Source organism: Carica papaya, chromosome 3, assembly GCF_054855325.1.
Source record: "Carica papaya isolate Zhongbai chromosome 3, ASM5485532v1, whole genome shotgun sequence".
Classification (NCBI taxonomy): Eukaryota; Viridiplantae; Streptophyta; class Magnoliopsida; order Brassicales; family Caricaceae; genus Carica; species Carica papaya.
Genome location: NC_142311.1, coordinates 31,512,478 through 31,533,501, shown reverse-complemented (window position 1 = coordinate 31,533,501; position 21,024 = coordinate 31,512,478). Strand labels below are relative to the sequence as shown.

The window sequence follows — 21,024 nt, the reverse complement described above, 5'->3', positions numbered from 1 at the left end:
TCTTTTTTTATGGACGTTAAGTTAGTTTCATTTTATTTTTGTTGGTTGTAAAAATACTACTTTTAAAATGACACAATCATTGTAATTCCAATATATATATATATATATATATATATGACTGAATTATGTTGGTTAAATATTATTAATAAATTTTTCACGCAGTATTATTTTTAATTGAGTAAATTTTTATATTTGATTTTAGATCGTAAAAATTTAATTTTTTAATATAATAAAAAACTAAAAAATTTAATTTATACAGATAACTTTTTTAATTTTTTATATTTTATTAAAGATAATTGAAAAATTAAATAATTTTTTTATAAATTAGATACCGAGTAAAAAATTGGTTAATTAATAGTTGAATATTTAGTATTTAATTTGTTAATACATGAGAAAATCATTAACTATGTTAATATATATATGTTTGAAAAAATAATTAAAAATAATATATGTGCCAATTACATATATATATATATATACACATAATATTTAATTTGTATTTTGAAATTTACTGTTAATTTTAGATTAAAAAAAATGAGATTTACATATGAATTATAGAAAAGAGTACTGATTATCAATTATAAACACTTCATCTATACGCTTCCATTTTCTCATTGGCCGTCTCGTACTTGTCTTTTTCAGTAACACTCATCACCGCCATTAACGATTCCCGATTCCAACTCTCCAATCGGCCAAAACAAAATGCCCAAAATCTCCTTTTCTCTTTCTTGAAGAAAACTAAGTCCAAGTCACTTTTACATAAAACTTAAAAATGGCGTCTGTTTGCTTTTCAGTTTGGTTGTATTTATCGCCATTTTAGCTGTTTAATTGGAAATCCTTCGTTTTGTTTTACTGCGTCTTCCAGCTGTTTGCAAAAATGCCCACAAAACGAACCTTCACTCCGATTCTATTCGCTGCTGTTTCGGCGCCCGCACCCTTTCCATCCAAGTCACCACCTTATCCTGTGTCAATCTCATTTAACAGTGTCTTATTATAATATTTAATTTTATTTTCTCTGAATTGATAATCATATAAATATAATATATATTTCTGAAATGGACTAATCTTTTCCCTTTCGAGGACTGGGACAAACAACCAAAAGGAAACCCATCTTCCAAATCTGGAAACACTTCCTCCCTCCGTACCTTCCTCTCTCTTCTGGGCTCTGCAAAATTAGTTTCTCTGTTGTAATGGAAGCCTCCGCTAATGAACGCCTTCATTTTGGGAAGATGGGTTATGGGTATTTTCACTTCTTGATTGATTCGGGTTTCATTCATTTGTTTTCTTTTTACATATTGGTATGAATTTCTGTTTACGCTTGATTTTATGGGTTTTGTCCCGTTTCTTGTAGATGCAAGCATTATAGGAGGAGATGCAGGATAAGAGCTCCTTGTTGCAACGAGGTCTTCTCTTGTCGCCATTGTCATAACGAGGCCACGGTATGGCCATAACTGGTTATTGCTTTGGTTTGGTCTATTGATCTGTTAGCTCAATAGTACTTTATTTGCCATATCTTGATCTGGGTGTTTTTTCTTTATTATGCTTGGCTATGCTTTGGATTGTTTAGAGCATGTTGAGAAACTTCAGTGATCGCCATGAGATTGTTCGACAAGATGTTAGCCAAGTATGATTCATGCGAGTCTTCCTTTCTTGTTCAATTTCTGTTATTATTTTCTTTTTTTCACTTTTCATGAAGTTCATATACATAAGAAGGCTGTTAACAATTGGATGTATGGGGTTTGCAATGATCTTGCAGGTTATATGTTCAGTTTGTGATACAGAGCAGCCGGTATATATCTATCTAGATTTTTATAATGAGTTTCTTTATGAGGTCTTGATTTGGCATGGAATGATTTTACAATCTTAATTTATTTAATTTAACATTATACTTCTCAACATATTTTTCAGGTTGCTCAAGTTTGTACAAACTGCGGTGTTAGCATGGGGGAATATTTCTGTGAGATTTGCAGATTCTATGACGATGATGTAAGGGTTCTACTTGCAGATTTAACCACTAAAATTAGGACAAAGGAATATATTTCAGTGGAATATCTATAATATTCTAATTGATTTGTAATTCTCTCTGGTTTGAGTTGTACTGTATTTAGATGTGACAATTGTTGTATCATTTTCATCATTATGTTCTGTAGGTTTAACTTTCCTTTATGCTTGCTGCAGACCAAGAAAGGGCAGTTTCATTGTGATGATTGTGGGATTTGCAGGTCAGTAGCTCAGATGAACCCATATGGCTTTGTTCCTCATGACCTTTTATGAATTTATGACATTAATACCGACTTTTGATCATGTTCAAAACAGAATTGGTGGCCGCGAGAACTTCTTTCACTGCAAGAAGTGCGGTAAGCATTCAGTGCAGTATTCCTTTTCTCATTATTAATAGGGACACTTCATTTTACTAAAATATATTTATTCCCAATTGGTTATCTTATGAATGAGTTCAATTCGTTTAGTTGTTGGGTAACATAAGTATCTTAAACAATTGTTGCAAGAAATGTGTTGGGTTTCAATGGAGTAATTGGGTCTTGGCTTTGCTTGTTTGAACAATTTGGGCCGTTTTGGATTGGTTTTTTCTATTTAGGTTGTAACTGCTTAGAGCTTATAAGCATCAACTTGAGTCATATGCTTAGCATAACTGTTAAGTATTTGATAAAAATTTGTTATGTCAGTGTGCAGCTGGCCGAGCTGGCTGGGTTTAGTATTACCCAGGCAGTAAGTTAACACAGCTGCAGACAACAAAATTGGTCCACATAACCAGCTCTTGGCTGCCGGAATTTTAGCAGTGCGAGATAGATTGTTCCAGATATTTTCTAATGATGGGGGTTTTTGTATTTCACAAAAAAAAAAGGTTGGTTACATTGGAAAGTTGCTATAATAACAAAAAAAGATAGAGGAGAAGAATTTGGAATTTTGCCATATTAAAAAGGGTAATCAAATATGGGCCTACATTCTGGAACTTTTAGCCACTTGTTACCCCGTGCTCTTATGAAAAAGACGTCAAGAAATGGAAAATTAGAATGTGCAACGGGTGGATTATGTCAACTTAAACTTATTGAGTTTGACATAAGTGGAGAATATCCTTTGATGTGCTAGGAACTAATATCTGAATTTCCTTCCACCTATATTTGTCTACTGTTTCTTTTCTATTATACTATTGAATAGTTATTTCTAGTCTAATAAATTTTTTTACGATCTTCTACATTATGAGTGTTGTTTTGGAGCAGGGTCATGCTATTCGATTGGCCTGCGCAATAATCATTTGTGTGTTGAGAACTCTATGCGTCACCACTGTCCCATATGTTTTGAGGTTTGTGTTTACAAACTCATCCAATTATGAAGTGGAAAGTTTCTCAGAGTTCTAACATTTGCAAGCTCACCCTGCAGTACCTCTTTGATTCGCTGAAAGACACTGCGGTAATGAAATGTGGGCACACGATGCATTCAGAGTGTTACCATGAAATGATAAAGCGTGACAAGTGAGTGATCCTTGTTCCTCTTGTTGCCTAATCTGTGGTATTTGAACATTTTTGTCAGATACAAATCAAAGCATCTGAATTTGATTACTTAGATTTTTGTGATGCCACACAGATATTGTTGTCCAATATGCTCCAAGTCAGTGATTGACATGTCCAAAACATGGCAGCGAATAGATGAGGAGGTGAGCTTCTTTTGTATTAGCTTTTCAAATTGAGTATGGTTGCAGGGGAACTTTGTATTTCTGCATTTAAGATCTGATGATATGTTGGTCAAGCTAGCTTGTGACAGATTCATCCTAAGATAATATTTGTTGTAATCTATTGTTACAGATAGAAAACACTGTCATGCCTGATGACTACCGCGACAGAAAGGTGCCAACAAGTTTTTCTCCTTATTCCTCTTATTAACTGGATGCCACACATCTCATTATTGTCTTTGTGAAGATGCATATATTTTATTTATTCAAGGGCTCTGGCTAAACTAAATTCCTGAAATGCATGACGTTATGTCAAGTGAGCATAATATCATTATTTGGTCTGAATCAACATGGGATCCCAAGTTATCATCTAAAGAGTTTCTATTCATAGCAACTATAACTTACTTGAAGGCTAAGTGAAAGAGATGAAATTGCAGGTTTGGATCCTCTGTAATGATTGCAATGACACAACTGAAGTTTACTTTCACATAATTGGTCAGAAATGCAGCCATTGCAAATCATACAATACTCGCACAATTGCTCCTCCAGTTCTTCCTCAATGACAAGATGGTGGTTTTAGGAATGTATCTGTAAGGTAGGCACATTTGAAGCATCCTGAGAATGAAAACATAAGTGGTGGATGATTCTTCGTTGTATGTCCAAGTCAGTCCAACAGTAGTATCCATACATATATAATTTTAAAACATCGATTCTGTAATCTTATCATGTATCATAAGATTAAAATGATTGACCATGTGCACCAGTGACTTTCCCCAGGTTATTCTTTCCTCCAATTTATGGAGTTCCAAAATTGAAACCCAAACCCATCTAGGTCGATGTAAAAACTATACATACAGATATTCAAGGGAGCATTGTTTGCCTTTTATGGATTACAATGGTTTTTGAAATTGATAAATGCAGAATCTTGATGTGGTTTTTCTATTTTCAGGCATTTCTTTCTTATGTTTCAGTTATGATTTCCATTTGATTCTCTGTTGAGATTGGATTTGTATGATTCTCACTTGTGAATCCCCAAAAAGATGCTCTTTTGGTTGGCAGTTACTGAGTTCTTATCCTCATTATCATTATATGGTAGGGGTAAAGTAGATCAATGATTGCTTTCTCTCTCTCTCTATATCTATATATCTCTGTATACATATATATATATATAGGTGCTTTCTTTCAAACACATCCCGTGAGCGCAAATTCATATGCATATAGATTGAAATACGTATTTACCAGTAAGCTGTAGCCTATCTAATATGATTTTTGGCTTTGTCATTTGTTGCACTGTTCATCAATATTTTTATTTGCTTAATTTTCAAACTAAGATATTGACATTTATGAATAGTGGCAACAGAAATATATATCTGTATACATATATATATATGTACTTTCTTTTAAACACATCCCGTGAGCGCAAATCCATATGCATATAGATTGAAATACTTATTTACCAGTAAGCTGTAGCCTATCTAATATGGTTTTTGGCTTTGTCATTTGTTACACACTGTTCATCAATCTTTTTATTTGCTTAATTTTCAAACTAAGATATTGACATTTATGAATAGTGGCAACAGAAAAACGTAATGCAGTGTGTTCATTCTCTTCAAACCATGAATCAAAGATGTGATTTTTGCTTCTGAGTAAAAGATTAGAATGACTTTTTTTTTTTGTTTCGGATTAAAGATTAGACGAAAATAAAAGGGACCCATTTCATATTTTTGTTTTCTCACCAAGATACATTTTAGTTTAAAATCATTAAGATAACATGACATTTAACATTGAATAGAAAAATTAATTGAACTTTTCAATTTTCGTCATCTTCAAAAGAGAAAAAGAAAAGCCATCACCTTCACCTTCTGATCTGCTCTGTGTTTTTCTACTCAACACAGATCACTATGTTCCATTCCCTAACAACTTCTGTTTCCTGCTACAAATCCATATATTCTTTCGAGTGAGTTCTGGTGGAACAGAGTTTCTTGCTCGGCTGATTCTAACCCTTTTTGGTTGGCGGAGATCTGCACCAACCCTGTCACTTCCCCTCTCTACTGGGTTGATTACTTGATCACGCCTTCAGTGGACAAGACTGCATAAGAGTGGACAATCATCATCCACAACGAAGGCCTGCCAAAAGTGTGCTCACATAAACAAGAACATGGAATTGTTGGTTTTAAGGGCATTTATCATGGCAAAGTCACCGCATATTTTGCTGCTCTTGGGAGTATAACTGTGTTCGTTTGTGTATGAGTTTCCTTCTTTCATGGAGAGGAAAGGTTCTTTTGCGAGAACACAAATGCACTCGGCCGAAGGTTCTTTTGCCAGAAGACAAATTCATGCAGCGGAAATTGGTCCAGACCATCTTTTCTTAACTGGTGATGGCGCAGACTTGGAAACTGTATGCAAGTGGTTCACACAGCAAAGGAATGCCAATGGAGCTTCATCATCATGAATAACGACATCTCAGATTCCTTTTGTTAATAAATGTTCTTTGGCCTCCTTGTACGTATTCTCTTTCTGTCTCTGGTCCTGTGGATGGGAAAATGGCTATCAGTGAATAGGATGTTATTTTCTGGTATCACTACTTTCCTAATGCATCCTGAGAATCCAATGGAAAAAAAATTAGTGATTCCTTTCTAATATCTTTATGATCTTGTTTGAATGTAATTCAACCTCTCATATCTTATGCATATTTCTCTTAAATACTTATTCTTACACTAAAATATTAGATTAGTCTTTATATTATTTTAAAATATTCAAATTGCTTTGTATACTAATTTGTTTTGCAAATCTAGTCTCTGTATTTTAAAAAATTTTCTGATTTAATCAATAACTATTAATGCAGACTATTACTGTTAATGGTAGTCACATAACAAGTTGGACATATGCCACATTCTAGTTGGATTAATATGTACATCAAATGTTATGTGTCCGGCGATATGATACATTGGCGATATGATACCTAATGTAACGAGTTTTAAAATTTTGGAAATTTGGAACCCATGAATCAGTTAAAAAAATAAAGAAAACCAGTTTTTATCAATTGAACCGGTCTATATATAAACTCCGCACTGCTTTTCTTCCATGTTTGTTTCTCCTCTCCTCTGCTTCCTTACCATTGGGAGTTCTGCATCTTTTCCCTATAGATTCAATATTAGCGTTTAATTGAAAGAGAAGATGCAGGAGCATTCCTGCATCTTCTTCTATGGTGTTATCTTTCTTTTTTCTTTATTAAGTTCCACTCCTTTTGCAGTGGCAAATAGGCTTCATCGCTCTGGTATCCTACCTCCATTTCTCTTCAAATTTTACATAACCCCTAATCTATATTTCTCCTCCTCCATGGTCACTGCCACCCCACACTCTCTGTCCTCTTCCTCCTCCTCCTTCATTTCCACATCAAACCCAAGAAACTGTTACCTGGATGCGCCACCTCAACCAATCCAAGGCCTTGGCTTCATTGATCAACGTTATATCTGATGTTACCCAGATCCAATTCGTCCTTTGCACATTGGGGCCTCACCCCAACCATGAGACTATTGATAGGGCCTAAGCAAAATTGGAGGAGATCAACTCTTCCCTCTTTAAATCACTTGAGGAACTAGTCCTTTCCCCACACCCTGCTAACGTGGACTGCCTCCAGTGACAGTCTCTCACGGTGGGGAAGAACAAACAGTGCTCGAAGTCATGCAGAAGGAGAGGAGTCTTTACAAGTCAATACTGCAACTTGATAAGATGCACGAGGCCTATAGGAAGCTCTTAAAGGGGGCAGATGCAAGGCGCAAGAGGATTTATGAGTTAGCGGAGAACACCGTCCGCAACCTTCTCTGCTAACTCATAAATCCTCTTGCGCCTTGCATCTGCCCCCTTTAAGAGCTTCCTATAGGCCTCGTGCATCTTATCAAGTTGCGATAAGTTGCAGTATTGACTTGTAAAGACTCCTCTCCTTCTGCACGACTTCCAGCTCATCATTGATTGAGGAAGTCAATGAGGAAGTTATTGGAATTGTCCAGCTCATCATTTGTTGGGACAGCATACAGATTGGTTCAAACCAGTTTTATTTATTTATTTTTGGACCGTTTCACGGGTTTATAGATTTTTAAAACTTGCTATGTCCAATGCCACATCAGTATACACGTGACATCTAACGTGCAAATTCTTCTAACCAGAATGTGACATGTGTTCAATTCATTACAACGTGACACAACCACCAATAGCATTAGTGTGCATTTGCGATTAAGAACTAAATCAGAATATTTTTAAAAGTACAGACATTAAGTTTATAATACAGAGATGAATTTAGTATTTTGGCATTATTTTTATATATGTTCAGAAACAACTATATCAGCCAAGAGCACCACACTACTGCTCATTCAAAACTTTCCAGGCTAAGGTAAATATAATACTAAAGGAAAAATATCATGTGCAAGTTGCCTCTGCTAGAAGCATAATTAATCTCACTGCAATAACTATAAAGCAATGAAGTGGAAGTCTAACTCAATGCAACAAAACCATCATAAAATAAGCTCCACAAATAGAAGTGAGAAAGAAACGTACGGGACATATAATGTAAGTATGTATTCTGTTGAGTTAAAAGATAATTCACTAGCAACCATAAGCAAGATAAACTTCAAATTCAAAAGCAGATAGCTCTATGATCACATGATGTGACACAACAATCAATTGAAAACTCCATGCAGGATAGTAGGGAGGTAAATTGGATTAGTAAATGAATTAGTATAGCATTCACATAGAATAAAAACTAGATAATATCTAAAACTAAATCAATTTGTTAATCAAGGGAACCGGAACATACACCATAAAAGCCGCACTCTGCACTTTCTTTGTCACCCAGTTCTGCATTATCTTGAAAGAATCAAGTTTTCTTCATATATTTTTAACAGCTGAGAAACTTCATCCTTATCTTCATGACAGTTTATAAAGCTCTTAAGGAAAACTTCCTCTGTAGTCTCAAAAAATTTAGCCAAGCTGAAACCTTTCTTAAGCAAGCCTTTCAATAACAAAGCTCGAGCAACTAAACCCCTCGGAACAATTCTCTTCTCCAAACTCAATGAAATAATACTAGGACGTCGAACAATCTCAGAGTAATCAATATCCAAATCTTTTACAAGAACATCCATTACTCCCATAATCTTTTTCTCAGACACCATCATACACCATGGATGCCTCTTAAAAGCTTCAATTATATCTTTCTCAGACCAACCCCATCTTTTATAAACCTTGAACTTGGTGTCCCATGTGGATCTGCTCATTGTCCTCAATGCATACACTGCCAGAACAAACTTCAACCTCAAAGGATTGAATCCCATTTTCTTTACTTCCTCAACATTCTCTCTGAATATATGGGTCTTGCCTGCAATCGACCTTGGCTGGTAGTGAATTAGAGTGATGATTTTCGACTCAGGCACTCCATATTCTCTCAACACGTTGATATTCGGTACAAAGAAAGTGTCAAGATCAATCAACAGAATCTTTCCAAATCGTTTGATCGAAGCAATAGTCTTCTCCTCTGATTTTAGCAACTCTTTCAAGATATTAAACGAAGGGATTATATGCTTCTCTAAGCTTCTTTTCAATAGTCCCGGATTGTAGCAGAAGATCTTCGTGATGTCAGTAGTCGAAACACATCTAGAGCGGAAAAACTCGAGTTTGGGGAGAAGGGTCTTTGCAGGATCAGATGAAAGCACTTGAGGAAGACCCTTAACGAGAATTCCTATCTGCGTTTTCGAGAAGCCATAATTCTCGAAGAGAGCAAGAACAGAGTCGGCTTTATCCGGGGTTTCAAAATTAACATACCTTGAAGCTGAAAAAGCAGATTCTGGAGATAACCCACATTTGTTTATAAGGTATGTGACTGAAAATCGATGCTCCTTTGGTTCGCTGCAAATGTATCTAGAAGATAACACTAAGAACTCCCAATGTTGAAGAACGTGAAGTTTAGGGATACCTGATGATGTGATATTGATGGTTTTGCGAAGAAGATGAATAAAAGACATTGAAGATTGAAATGGAAGAGTATATGAGAATTCGGAAACTCCGAAAGGACAGAAGAAAACCAAAATTGGATCCCGCCAGAAGAAAAATCATAGAGATTTGACGAGAGGGTTCAGCGGGGAAACTGGCTCGACACTGTCAAACTCGAAGAGACAGACCAGTTAAAACGCACAGTTTAAGTGCAGTTTGTAAAATATTTAATTTTATTTATAAATTTATCGAATTAATTTTTTGTAAAGTTTATATATTAGAAAATTTGTAAAAGTTATTAATACCTATGATTAAGTATTAAACATTTTTTAAACTACTTTTAAGTTTTAATCAGATGATGAGTGATGACCAAAGTGAGTTTAGTCAATCAGAAAAATGCAAGTCCATGGTACAAACGATAGGGTGGGGAGTATGTGATTCTGATCTCCCTTTCTTCTACCTTAAACCCTGATTAGATTTCACAGTACACGACTAGCCATAGGCCTGTAAGGCGCATTGCTCCCTCCAAACATCCTCCAAATTAACTCAGAGAATTCATTTCCTTTTCAGTTACCCACTCGGTCCAATGCAAGCGCTCTCAAAATCGCGCAAGCTCGCTAGGGTTTTGAAACCCCCAATTATCGGCGACACCAATCACGGAGCTCTTCCTTCTCTTTCTCAAATCCTTCATTCTCCTCAATGGCAAGGCCAAGAAGCTTTCTTTTCTCAAATTTCGTTCTTTTCAGGTACCACATGGATATTTCATGTATGCGTTGCCACTGACATAAATTGATTATGCGTTTGTTTCTGGTTGTTTTCATGTCGTCTGTGTTGGCTGTGATGCTTGAAGATTGAGCTGCTTTCCCTTAACTCTGATTACTTGATGAGAGCATTTTGTTTTCTATTTTACTTTTTTAAGAGTTCGTAGTGTATAAAAATGATTGGGTTTTTAGGATTTCTCCTAGAGTTGAAGAACATTTAGAAGACGAAAGAAGTATAAATGAAGTAAAGTATTGAAATTTTTGGAGGTTATATATATAACCACATACACACATACACACATACACACGAACAGACTAGCTAGTTACTTGTTTATGCGGCTGGAAAATGAAAATTTGCCACATAAATAGGTCAAAGAACTGTGTTATTCTCAATTAAGTAGAGCATCTCTGTGGTTCAAATAATTGTTTGAACATAGAAATTATAATCTGTCAAAAAATATTGACCACGATACTTTTCTCTTTAATATAATGGAGTCTCCAACTGAGATAATGATTTGGCAATATTAATGTACTTAGTTTTGCAGGCTTTAGTCAAGGCAGTTATGTCCAGATACCATCTGTGCCGGTTTATTCAATGACATGGGGGGCGTCTTTTTCTACGAAAGCAGGAAGTGCTGAGAGCAGTCCAACAGGTTCTTGAGTTTCTCTGCACAATTCATTTGTGAATGTTTGTTAAGTTTGTTTTATGTTAATTGCTTTGAATTTCTGAATGCAGAGGCTGTGAAGGAACTATATGATAAAATGCTGGAATCTGTAAATGTTAAGCGATCAATGCCCCCAAATGCCTGGTTGTGGTCACTGATTGAAAATTGTCAGAATCAAGATGATATTGAACTTTTATTTGACATTTTGCAGAATCTTCGAAGATTTGTTAGTTCCTGTTGCACCCATTTTTAATATGTTATATTTCTATATTTGTCTTTCTAAATGCAAAATTTAGTTGTTAACTATTGATACTTCAAGATGCTGGTTTTTGGTTGCAGAGATTGTCAAATCTTCACATTCATGCCAATTTTAATTGCAATCTTTGCAGAGAAATTGCTAAGACATGTGTTCGTGTTGGGGCCCTTGACTTTGGTATGCCTTTCCACTGTCTTTTCGATGCTTGAAACCTGATTTTTACTGATAATGTGGACATCATTAAGCTGTTCCATTACTTTAAATCAGGGCTTTACAAAAATATGAACATAATATTAATCCTCTCTTTCTTGCATTTAAAATTTTGCATCAGCAAAACTTAGAAAAGAAGTTTTGTGTAGTGTATAACTAACAGCCTATAATGATATTGACATTCCTAAAATGTTGAATGCAGGAAAGAAAACTTTGTGCAAACATAACGTATATGGATTGAGTCCTAGTATTGGTTCGGCCCACCATTTACTGGTATTAGGGGCAACTGAGTCTTCTTTTATGCATTTGGCATTTTTTTGTGATCTGTGTTTCACAATCTTTAAATATTTGCTATTGGACTGCAGTCATATGCTCAAGATCACAAGGATTTAGAGCTCATGGTTGAAATTCTAAAACTAGTGACGAGGAATGGTTTACCATTACAACCTGGCACGGCTGATATTGTTTTTAGGTATATTGGAAGTTACTATGACTTTATTCTTTTGTTTTGCTTTCCGGAAATGCCAGATTCTGTACTTACCAAGAAGTATGTATCATTCACTTTATATGTATTATATGCATGTAGACACAATATATTTGGACTGTTTAAGAAGATACTAACATTATATTAAAATGCTCATATGCAGGATTTGTTACGATCTGAATAATTGGGAGTTGCTGACCAAGTATTCAAAAAGGTTTGCAAAAGCTGGAGTTAAATTTCGGAAAACGACATTTGACACATGGATGACATTTGCTGCCAAAATAGGTCTCTGCAAGTGACATTGTTTCACGCTAGTTCATTGTTCCATTTCTGTTTATATCCTGCCATTTATTGTCACATATTAAACATGAATTTTAGTGTCTTATTGGCAAGCATGGTCTGGTTGGGACAACATGGAAGAAATAGATCTATGTATCTGAAGAGTTAGAAATTATGGCATGATCAATGTCTGTTAGAAGATCTTATATATGGTTGTTTTACTGGTTTTGATACTGCAGACTCACCTTTAGGATTATTTACCTTTAGGATTATTAGTATTTATTGAATGGTTAGTTTTTCGTTGCATCACATCAGATGCTTCTCATATATTGCATTTGTAGATGTATTCTGCTGGCCATTTGAAGTAAATATTGTTGTTGCTAGCATGTCTCTGGATGGTTGAAAAGGAGAGCTGTTATGGCAAACCCACCCACATTCATACAGAGAGCCAAGAGGGCTGAAGATGGGGAGCTTAACTCCTCAAGAGCAAAATTGCCTTGCATGTGGTTCTTGATTTCCTGATTGCATTTCATTTATATGAATCTTCTTCTCTGCTTTGGTTATTATGGTTTCTAACTTTATTGGTGGAGACACTTAAGGCCAAATATTTTATTTCTAAATTCATTACATTTTCTTTATTACAGGAGACAATAAGTCATTATGGGAAATTGAGAAGAAGAGATTCGAGTCTTTCAAGCATCACACTCTTGCTAGTGGATTTTCATGTGTGAAGGTGATAAATCTTATATCATCTATTTTCAAGTCATGGTTCAATTTGAATTTTCATAGTTTTTGTGATTACCCAATGGATTGAGCATCATGGGGCCTCTTGTTTGGCTGACCTCTGTGGTGTCCACTATCTAGAACTTTGCTTTATATAAAAATACCTGCCTCATTTTGTAGGGTCTTCTACTTGAACACAAGCCTGAGGATGCTGCTGCTGTTATTGAAGTCCTTAATCAGGTAAATTAGGTGTCACTTATTTCTGGTATATCTATATAATAAAAGGATTTTGTGTTTGAGTTGTGTGATAGCAGTTCTTGAATCTTGAGCCAGCACTTGCCAACTCTTTGTACCATTTATTGAAAGGGGGAAGCAAATATGCTTTTTCACCTTACTCAAGAAACAACCTTGAAGTGTAGAAATATTCTATGGCCTCTATGGGGCAGTATTGGTCATATCAGGTATAGGTTCATGCTTGCGACCTGGAGAAACCTAATTCCTTGGTTCTGTGAGAACTGTGCTTTACTATATCTAAAACAGATAAGTTATTATACAAGTTCATTTTATATATGATATGTCTGGTAAAATCAAATAAGAAGGTAATGTCTTGGACCTACTGATTAAGAATTCAAATTCATATCTTTGCTTATGTATTTTGTACTTTTTTACTCACTCTGTGAACTGTTGACATTTATATCAGACTCTACCCGATGAGAAGAAGTCAGTTATCATGGTCGAACTTCAGAAGTTGGTAAATGAATGGCCTTTGGATGTTGTTAAACACCAAATGGGGGACGATAAGGTATAGCGTTCAACGATATATATATATATATATATTCAATGATATATATATTCAAACTATTTGAAAATGAAAACTCCTATATTTGTTTTCTTAGTCAATGTGTTGGCCTAATTGCTCAAATGGCTTTGCCCTTTTATTATACTGAAATCAGGGATTGGCTGCTGCTTTGAACACTGATGTTACTACCATGGTTACCCATCTTCAAAAGACTGGATTAGGTGCTCCTTTGAAAGACACTATTCCTATCTAATGTGGGAGGCTGCATGAGCATTTATTGGTACCTTTCTCACTTGAAGCAAGGTTTTTGCTAATGACTTTTTCAAGTTGCATTAAACTCCATTTATTCTCTTTACTTGTCCCCTCCCAATTCGTGTTTTTGCTTTTGAGATGGAACCAATTCATGCTTCGGTGCCTTAAAAAAACAAAGAAACTTGAGATCTGGTAGCCCAATTAGGTTAGATGAATAGATAGCACAAGATTGGGCATCCATTTTATGAAAGGTTGCCTATGCCAAATGCATGGTTGTATCATTATGAGATTGATTATTCTTTGTAGGTACTGGGATGGGCACATATTTCCAGTCTGATGCTTGATTTAGTTAAAAATTATTGCCTGTTAATATTTTTTGTTTTACAAATTGATTAAATGAAATTTCTTCTTCTGACTTATTTAAGAGGTTTATTTTACAAGATAAAGCCTTATAGGCAAGGTTTGGACCATTTGAAGTGTGGCTCAAATAGGGCTGGGAGATGCGATTGCATGTGCCTTGAAATATCCTAACCTGGAAATTAGTCAGGAGGTCATAAAGGAAAAAAGAAATACCTGAATTATGATTGATAGTGGAGCGAAATAGAAGAGAGAAATAACGGGAGAACAATAGGTCCCTTTGTTGGTTTAGTTGACATTTTCAGATTTTGCTTCTCTCATTTATCATCACCACACTGCACACACTGTTATCTCTTCCGTATTTTTGTTGTTTTCAAACTTAACTTCTATTTGACCCAAGAGAAGAAAAATAATCAACCTCTATTTCTTCCTGATGGATAAGCAAGAACAATAAGAGGGATTTGGGGTGTCTTAAGAGAGTTGTCGATCTAATATGGTATTTTCCACCCTTGCCTAAAGCATCGTCATGGGGTTCTCTTCTTTTTTGGTGTTAGGATGTCAATGTAATTATTCTGTTTGTCCTAGATGTGGTCTAAGCATCAATGTCCTTGTGCGGTTGAAGAGTAACAGTTATGGAGATATAGTATTGCATGGAATATTTGATTTGATGCATGTGTTTAATATGCAATGTTAATATGATTAAAGAATTTGGGTTTAAAATATTGTAAAAAAGCTACGAATTTTGAATTTTTTCTGTTTTGTTCTTGATTACAACAATTCCATAATCTGAGTTTAGTTGAGTTAAACCAAGATTGGAGTTGAGTTTCAATTTTTTCTCTCTTGAGTTACTTAAGGCAAAAGTGATACAAGTAAATCTCTTTTGCATGACTAATCTGTAGCAGAACATGGAGGGAGATAGAGAGAAACGTCATACTCTAAAGAAATAATTTTGCCGCCTTGTATTCTGAATAAACTACAGGAATAAGGAAGATCTAAGAATCAACGACAAGATTGCCTTTCTTCATCTTTCTCACCAATTGACTACTCTGCCCAGCCAAACATATTTGTCAAGATAAAACAACGACCCATCTATCTCTTTTCATTTTTATTTTTAATTTCTTCTCTTTATCATATTTTTTTCTTATGTATATACAATTTCCCTTTTTCATAAACCCAAACCCCTCCCCTTCCCCCCCCCACCCCAAAAAAAAAAACACCTCCCAACTCATAAAATTCTTGTCATGTCAATAATGGAGTATGCATGGCCATTTAAGACTGTTGTAACTGTTGGTCTTACCAGGCAATTATTGACTGAAAGATTTGCTCCCACATCTTCAGCCTTGTGTTTATGAAGATGGTGAAGACTTGTGCAGTGCGCCAACACTGTCGAATTGGTGATTGAATCTCGGAAAAAAAGACTACATTGCTGGATATAGTTACATCGATTGAGGAGTTTGGATTTGAGTACATCTAGCATCCTCCCATTTAGTTCAGATGGAATTCTTTGACTTATTCAGTCTTGTTATCTCCCCTTTTAGGCATCTAATATGCATGCAAGACTTTCACTCAATGTATTGTAGCCTTACAAAATAAAGAGCAAACCAGGTGATCTGTCAACTTGGAATCAAAGCTAAAGAAACCTATAACTGTTGATAGAGAAATTATGAAAAAATGGGATGATCATCATGTTAACTGATTGCTTTAACCCCCCTGTTATTTTAAAAGTTTAATAATTGATAAACTTATTATTTATTGACAATTATATAGTATGTGTTTCTATATAGGAGGTAACTGTACGTTCCTCTATTTGGAGCGATCGGTAGCTTAGAAGATTTAGTTATTATTTTATTATATTTTATTACTATGGTAATTTTCATTTATCACTATTTTTTTTTTATATTATAATCTAGTTTTGACACCATGTTACTAAAACATATTAATAAATATAGTCCTTGTATATATATTTTAATTAAATTTAAAGTACAGACCCGAAAATTTAATGATAGGAAGAAGATTAGAGATGATGGTTTGAAGGAGATCAAAATTCAAAGTATATCTTTTCTCTCATGTCTCTCTTTTTCTTCATTGTCTCTGTGCCTCTTCCTTTATTAGCTTTCCTCCTATGCCTGCCTCTTATTCTTGAGCTTGAACCTATTCCTTCAGAAATTTTGGATCAAGCTTACCTTTTGATGAATTATAATTTTTTTTTTTTTTAAAGAATGAGATGATATATTATAAGAGTTTGGAATTGGAAATTTTAATTTTCTTTTCTACTAGACACTATTAGAGTGTTATGTCATTTAATTAATCAAACATAAGAAGTTGATAATTTTCTGCCTAGATTGGATGTGGCAAGAACATAAAGTAATCGATGTTTAATTTCCTGAAATTTTAAGATTAATTCCCTGATTTAATTAAGAGAACCATGAAATATTCTCGGTGTATAAGAATTGTAATATTCAATATTTTTTTCTCTTGAAATAAAAAATTCTACATTAGAAAATTTGCTAATTAAAAACTTTGAAATATACAATAGACTAAAAATAGACATTTTCATAACGTAAAGGATCGAGTTTAATTTTGTTAAATTAATTTATAAAACATTGAGGAAATTAAGGATTTATACTCTGAGTTTAATCCAGAAAGCAATACATAAATATAAATATAAATATAAATGAATTTGTATAAAGAGATTAATCAAGTGATTCATTTACATTTTCATTGAAATCAAATTTAACTCTTAGCTATTAAATGTATGAATCTTTTGTTATGGTAATAAGTGATATTACAATTAGTTGAAACATCTATAAATATGAGCATCCCGACAGGGTCTAAGCAAGAACAATAAGTGTTGTATAAATTCTTGAAGAAAAAGAATTCTACTTGAAACATAATCCCAGAAAGCAATATATAGATGTAAATGAATTGCCATAAAGAGATTAATGAGTGATTCCTTCACCATTTTACAGTTAATGAAAATTAACTCTTAGCAGTCAATATGTAAATTTTTTATTATGGTAAAAAGTGATATTACGTGGGACTAAAACATCTATAAATATGAGTTAATTTTAGTTTTCCATCATCACAGCTGGTACAAAAACAAGAAATTCTTGAAGAAAAAGAGATTAAGTATTTAGAAATGGAGGGAAAATGTAATAAACTCAACAGATTCGTAGCAGTCTTATTAGCTATATTGGCGATGATGTTGAGGGCACATGCGCAACAAGGTGGAGTTCCAAACGAACTTTCATGGGCTTGTGGCAAAGAGTGCGTGGGAAAATGCATCCTCCAAATTTCTCAACCTATCAACTTTGCTCTTTGTTTTGGTCTTTGCATGGTTGGTTGCAAGACTAATCCCAGTCCAGCTCTTTATAGTTGTACTAGTGATTGTGCAAGTTCTATTGTCGGCAACATTTCTCCCGGTATATTTTTCTCCAATTCTTACTTATAATTTTTAGTTATCTTTATCTCACTTTTGAAATTTGTTTTTGTATTTTACAGCTGCAGAGTATGTGGGGGATTTTGTAGACACATGTTATACTAGTTGCAAGCAACAGAAGTTGAATTAAATTAAATTAAATTAAATTATTATTGTGTTATTATCCATAAGAGTAAATGTATTGTACGGTTTGTAAATGATGAAGCAATAAAAGTACATTATCAATTTTAGTTTAAAATTTTTTACAAAATTAATTTACAAAATTCTAGCTCTTAAATCTATGCTTATAATCTAAATTTTCATATATTATATTTAATCTTGGCATTGTGGAAAAAATTAAGAAACTCCTGCTGTGGCTAAACTAAGCATAATTAAGGAATTCAACTTCAAATCATAATAACAATAGGAATAAAATGAATTAATAAGAGGAGATTATGATGGTTTAATTTTTGTAATATGCAATTAAATGTATTTAATCAATTTATTTCATTATGGTAAATAATCATACATGAACTTATGATTTGTAATGTTGTTTTTTAGGTTTTAGTTTTTATTTTTAATTTTATGTATTTTAAATTCCCATCTCCCTTGTGATTTGTAAATAATATAGTAAATCGAGTATAAATGAATGGAGTACAATATACACATCACAAAGAAGATAAAAAGAAGATAATAAAAATAAATAAAAATAGAACAAAAAATCAAAATAATAATAATAAATAATTTAGGTATGCAAATCAATAAATAATATGATATATCACAAGTGATGTAACTAACACCTTATTTCATTTCATATAAAAATTTAGACCCTCTAGTATTTGATCTTGCTTACAAAAGTATTAATGACTGACTCCAAACATTGCACCTGGAGCCAAAGAAGAATAATTTGAAACTAGGTTGTTTTATTGAATTATTTTTGACATTAACTTGGAATATAAATGCTCCAATTTTCTATGTCAATCATCAAAGTTAGTTATGTTTCTTTCAATTTCTATTTTGCTCATGCGTGTGTGGACATGCAAGGTGATGGAGGATGTCGTGTTTAGTGAGATGGTGATGTAATTTTCGGTATTCACAGCCCTAATAGGACTGGAAAGCTTTGATTTTTTAAATTGAATTGGTTTTCAACTAAAGATTAAAACTTGATAAAGTGATCACAAACATCAATCTTATATTTAATAAAATAAATCACTTAGAGGATAAGGAAGAAGGACTTGAAACTAGGTTGTTTTGCTGAATTATTTTGGACACAGACTTAGAATTTGGATGCTCCAATTTTCTATGCTGCTCATCAAGGATCAGTTATTTTTCTTTCAATTTTTATTTTGTTCATGCGTGTGTGGACATGCAAGGCGATGGGGGATGTTGTGTTTAGTTAGATAGTGACGTAATTTTCAGTATTCACTGCCCTAATCGAGCCAGAAAGCTTTGATTTTTTAAATTGAATTAGTTTTCAACTAAAAATTAAAACTTGATGAAGTAATCACAAACATCAATCTTATATTTAATAAAATAAATCTAGGTATATCGAGTAAAATCATCAACAAATATAGAAAATAGCGAAAGCCAAGATTAAAAATTATAAGGGAAGGACCCTAAACATAAGAAAATACTAGCTCTAACACAGCTTGACAGTGGTGAGTGACATTAGGAAGATTGTGTTTAGACATTTTTTTCATAATGCACACAATGCACTTGGAGGCCAAGGAAGAATCATTTGAAACTAGGTTGTTCTGCTGAATTATTTTGGACACTAACTTGGAATTTAGATGCTTCAATTTTCTATGTCGGTCATCAAAAGTTAGTTATTTTTCTTTCAATTTTTATTTTGCTCATGCGTGTGTGGACATGTAAGGCGATCGAGGATGTCATGTTTAGTGAGATGGTGATGTAATTTTTGGTATTCACTGCCCTAATTTGACTTAAAAGTCTTAATTTTTTAAATTTAATTTGTTTTCAACTAAAAATTAAAACTTGATAAAGTAATCACAAATATCACTCTTATATTTAATAAAATAAAAATTCAGGTATATTTGGTAAAATCATCAACAAAATAAGAAAATAGCGAAAGGCAAGATTGAAAATTGTAAGGGAATGACCCCAAACATCATAAAATACTACTCCAAAAAAGCTTGACTGTGCTGAGTGACACTAGGAAGAGTATGTTTGGATATTTTTCCCATAATGCACACATTGCACTTGGAGGATAAGCATGAAGGACTTGAAACTAGGTTATTTTGCTGAATTATTTTGGACACAGACTTGGAATTTGGATACTCCAATTTTCTATGCCGGTCATCAAAGATCAATTATGCCACATTCTCCATCTTTGAAGTTGGTGGTGGCATAAAATAAAGACCATCCGTATTTGATCTATATAGAAGCACTTGTTTGGTTGTTTGGTCTTTAACAAAAAAAGTAGAAGGCCGAAATTCACCTTTACCTACGAGTTAACTATAGTTTTACTTTTTGTTACAGGAATATAATGTGATCGTAATCTGCTAAAGACTTTAAAAATTTTATTTGAAGTTATAAATGTTTAATGTATTTAGTCGAAAACTTAGACTAAAGATTGTTTTGGGAATTACCTAAATCTTTTCTTTTCTTTAATACATACTAATTCTATTTTAAAATTATTCACTGAATTATGAGCTTACCTTATCTTTCTTTCCTTATAGATTCTGAAGAAACATTTGCACTTGAGGAACCTTTACTATACAAAGTAATAGATATGATTTTCGAAAATTTTTGGATCAATTCCCAGATTTAATTGAGAGAATCGTGGAATATTCTGGGTGTATAAGAAAATTTACCCAAGTTTTTTGAAATAAAAAATTTTATATCAAGGAAATTATGGATTTCTACTTGAAACATAATCCCAGAAAGCAATATATAGATGTAAATGAATTGCCATAAAGAGATTAATCAGTGATTTCTTTACCTTTTTATAGTTAATGAAAATTAACTCTTAGCAGTCAATTTGTAAATTTTTTATTATGGTAAAAAGTGATATTACATGGGCTAAAACATCTATAAATATGAGTTAATCTTAGTTTTCCATCATCACAGCTGGTACAAAAACAAGAAATTCTTGAAGAAAAAGAGATTAAGTATTTAGAAATGGAGGGA

The 21,024-nt window shown here is 33.6% G+C and overlaps 3 protein-coding genes across 9 annotated transcripts; 2 read left to right on the top strand and 1 right to left on the bottom strand.

Annotated features, from left to right (window-relative positions):
* Positions 1-624: 624 nt before the first annotated feature.
* On the top strand, positions 625-4,630 carry LOC110820001 (CHY-type/CTCHY-type/RING-type Zinc finger protein). Of its 2 annotated transcripts, none has more exons than XM_088216507.1 (12): positions 625-1,240; positions 1,352-1,439; positions 1,568-1,624; positions 1,757-1,789; positions 1,909-1,986; positions 2,179-2,222; positions 2,317-2,357; positions 3,240-3,322; positions 3,400-3,491; positions 3,604-3,673; positions 3,822-3,863; positions 4,126-4,630. In XM_088216507.1, the coding sequence occupies exons 1-12, from the start codon at positions 1,191-1,193 to the stop codon at positions 4,249-4,251; spliced, it is 804 nt and encodes a 267-aa protein (XP_088072633.1). In that variant the 5' UTR covers positions 625-1,190; the 3' UTR covers positions 4,252-4,630. The 2 variants fall into 2 exon arrangements, with proteins under 2 accessions (XP_088072633.1, XP_088072634.1); XM_088216508.1 differs by having other exon boundaries at positions 1,188-1,240; positions 2,151-2,222.
* Positions 4,631-5,449: 819 nt separating this feature from the next.
* On the bottom strand, positions 5,450-9,887 carry LOC110819957 (transcription termination factor MTERF8, chloroplastic-like). 2 transcript variants are annotated; one of them, XM_088216505.1, is made up of 2 exons: positions 8,502-9,887; positions 5,450-6,287 (listed from the first exon to the last, which is right to left on the bottom strand). In XM_088216505.1, exon 1 carries the CDS (start codon positions 9,700-9,702, stop codon positions 8,548-8,550), a length of 1,155 nt encoding a protein of 384 aa, XP_088072631.1. In that variant the 5' UTR covers positions 9,703-9,887; the 3' UTR covers positions 5,450-6,287; positions 8,502-8,547. The 2 variants fall into 2 exon arrangements, with proteins under 2 accessions (XP_088072631.1, XP_021905004.2); XM_022049312.2 differs by having other exon boundaries at positions 5,450-6,217.
* Positions 9,888-10,103: 216 nt separating this feature from the next.
* LOC110819973 (adenylyl cyclase) lies at positions 10,104-16,218 on the top strand. 5 transcript variants are annotated; one of them, XR_002540776.2, is made up of 12 exons: positions 10,104-10,416; positions 10,977-11,084; positions 11,168-11,322; positions 11,436-11,529; positions 11,765-11,835; positions 11,928-12,034; positions 12,210-12,331; positions 12,970-13,058; positions 13,229-13,288; positions 13,749-13,850; positions 14,002-14,150; positions 15,795-16,218. XR_002540776.2 is itself a non-coding variant. In XM_022049332.2 (12 exons), the coding sequence occupies exons 1-11, from the start codon at positions 10,257-10,259 to the stop codon at positions 14,098-14,100; spliced, it is 1,167 nt and encodes a 388-aa protein (XP_021905024.1). In that variant the 5' UTR covers positions 10,104-10,256; the 3' UTR covers positions 14,101-14,127; positions 15,795-16,218. The 5 variants fall into 5 exon arrangements, 3 of the variants coding, with proteins under 3 accessions (XP_021905024.1, XP_021905023.1, XP_021905025.1); XR_002540775.2 differs by having other exon boundaries at positions 15,757-16,218; XM_022049332.2 differs by having other exon boundaries at positions 14,002-14,127.
* Positions 16,219-21,024: the final 4,806 nt, after the last annotated feature.

Bases quoted from the DNA above. Each gene is read 5' to 3' on its own strand.
- LOC110820001 (XM_088216507.1), top strand. From the start codon at position 1,191: ATGGAAGCCTCCGCTAATGAACGCCTTCATTTTGGGAAGATGGGTTAT. The intron at 1,440-1,567 runs GTATGGCCATAA...TGGATTGTTTAG, and splicing joins ATTGTCATAACGAGGCCACG to AGCATGTTGAGAAACTTCAG. The intron at 1,790-1,908 runs GTATATATCTAT...CATATTTTTCAG, and splicing joins TTTGTGATACAGAGCAGCCG to GTTGCTCAAGTTTGTACAAA.
- LOC110819957 (XM_088216505.1), bottom strand. From the start codon at position 9,702: ATGTCTTTTATTCATCTTCTTCGCAAAACCATCAATATCACATCATCA.
- LOC110819973 (XM_022049332.2), top strand. From the start codon at position 10,257: ATGCAAGCGCTCTCAAAATCGCGCAAGCTCGCTAGGGTTTTGAAACCC. The intron at 11,530-11,764 runs GTATGCCTTTCC...TGTTGAATGCAG, and splicing joins TGTTGGGGCCCTTGACTTTG to GAAAGAAAACTTTGTGCAAA. The intron at 12,035-12,209 runs GTATATTGGAAG...GCTCATATGCAG, and splicing joins ACGGCTGATATTGTTTTTAG to GATTTGTTACGATCTGAATA.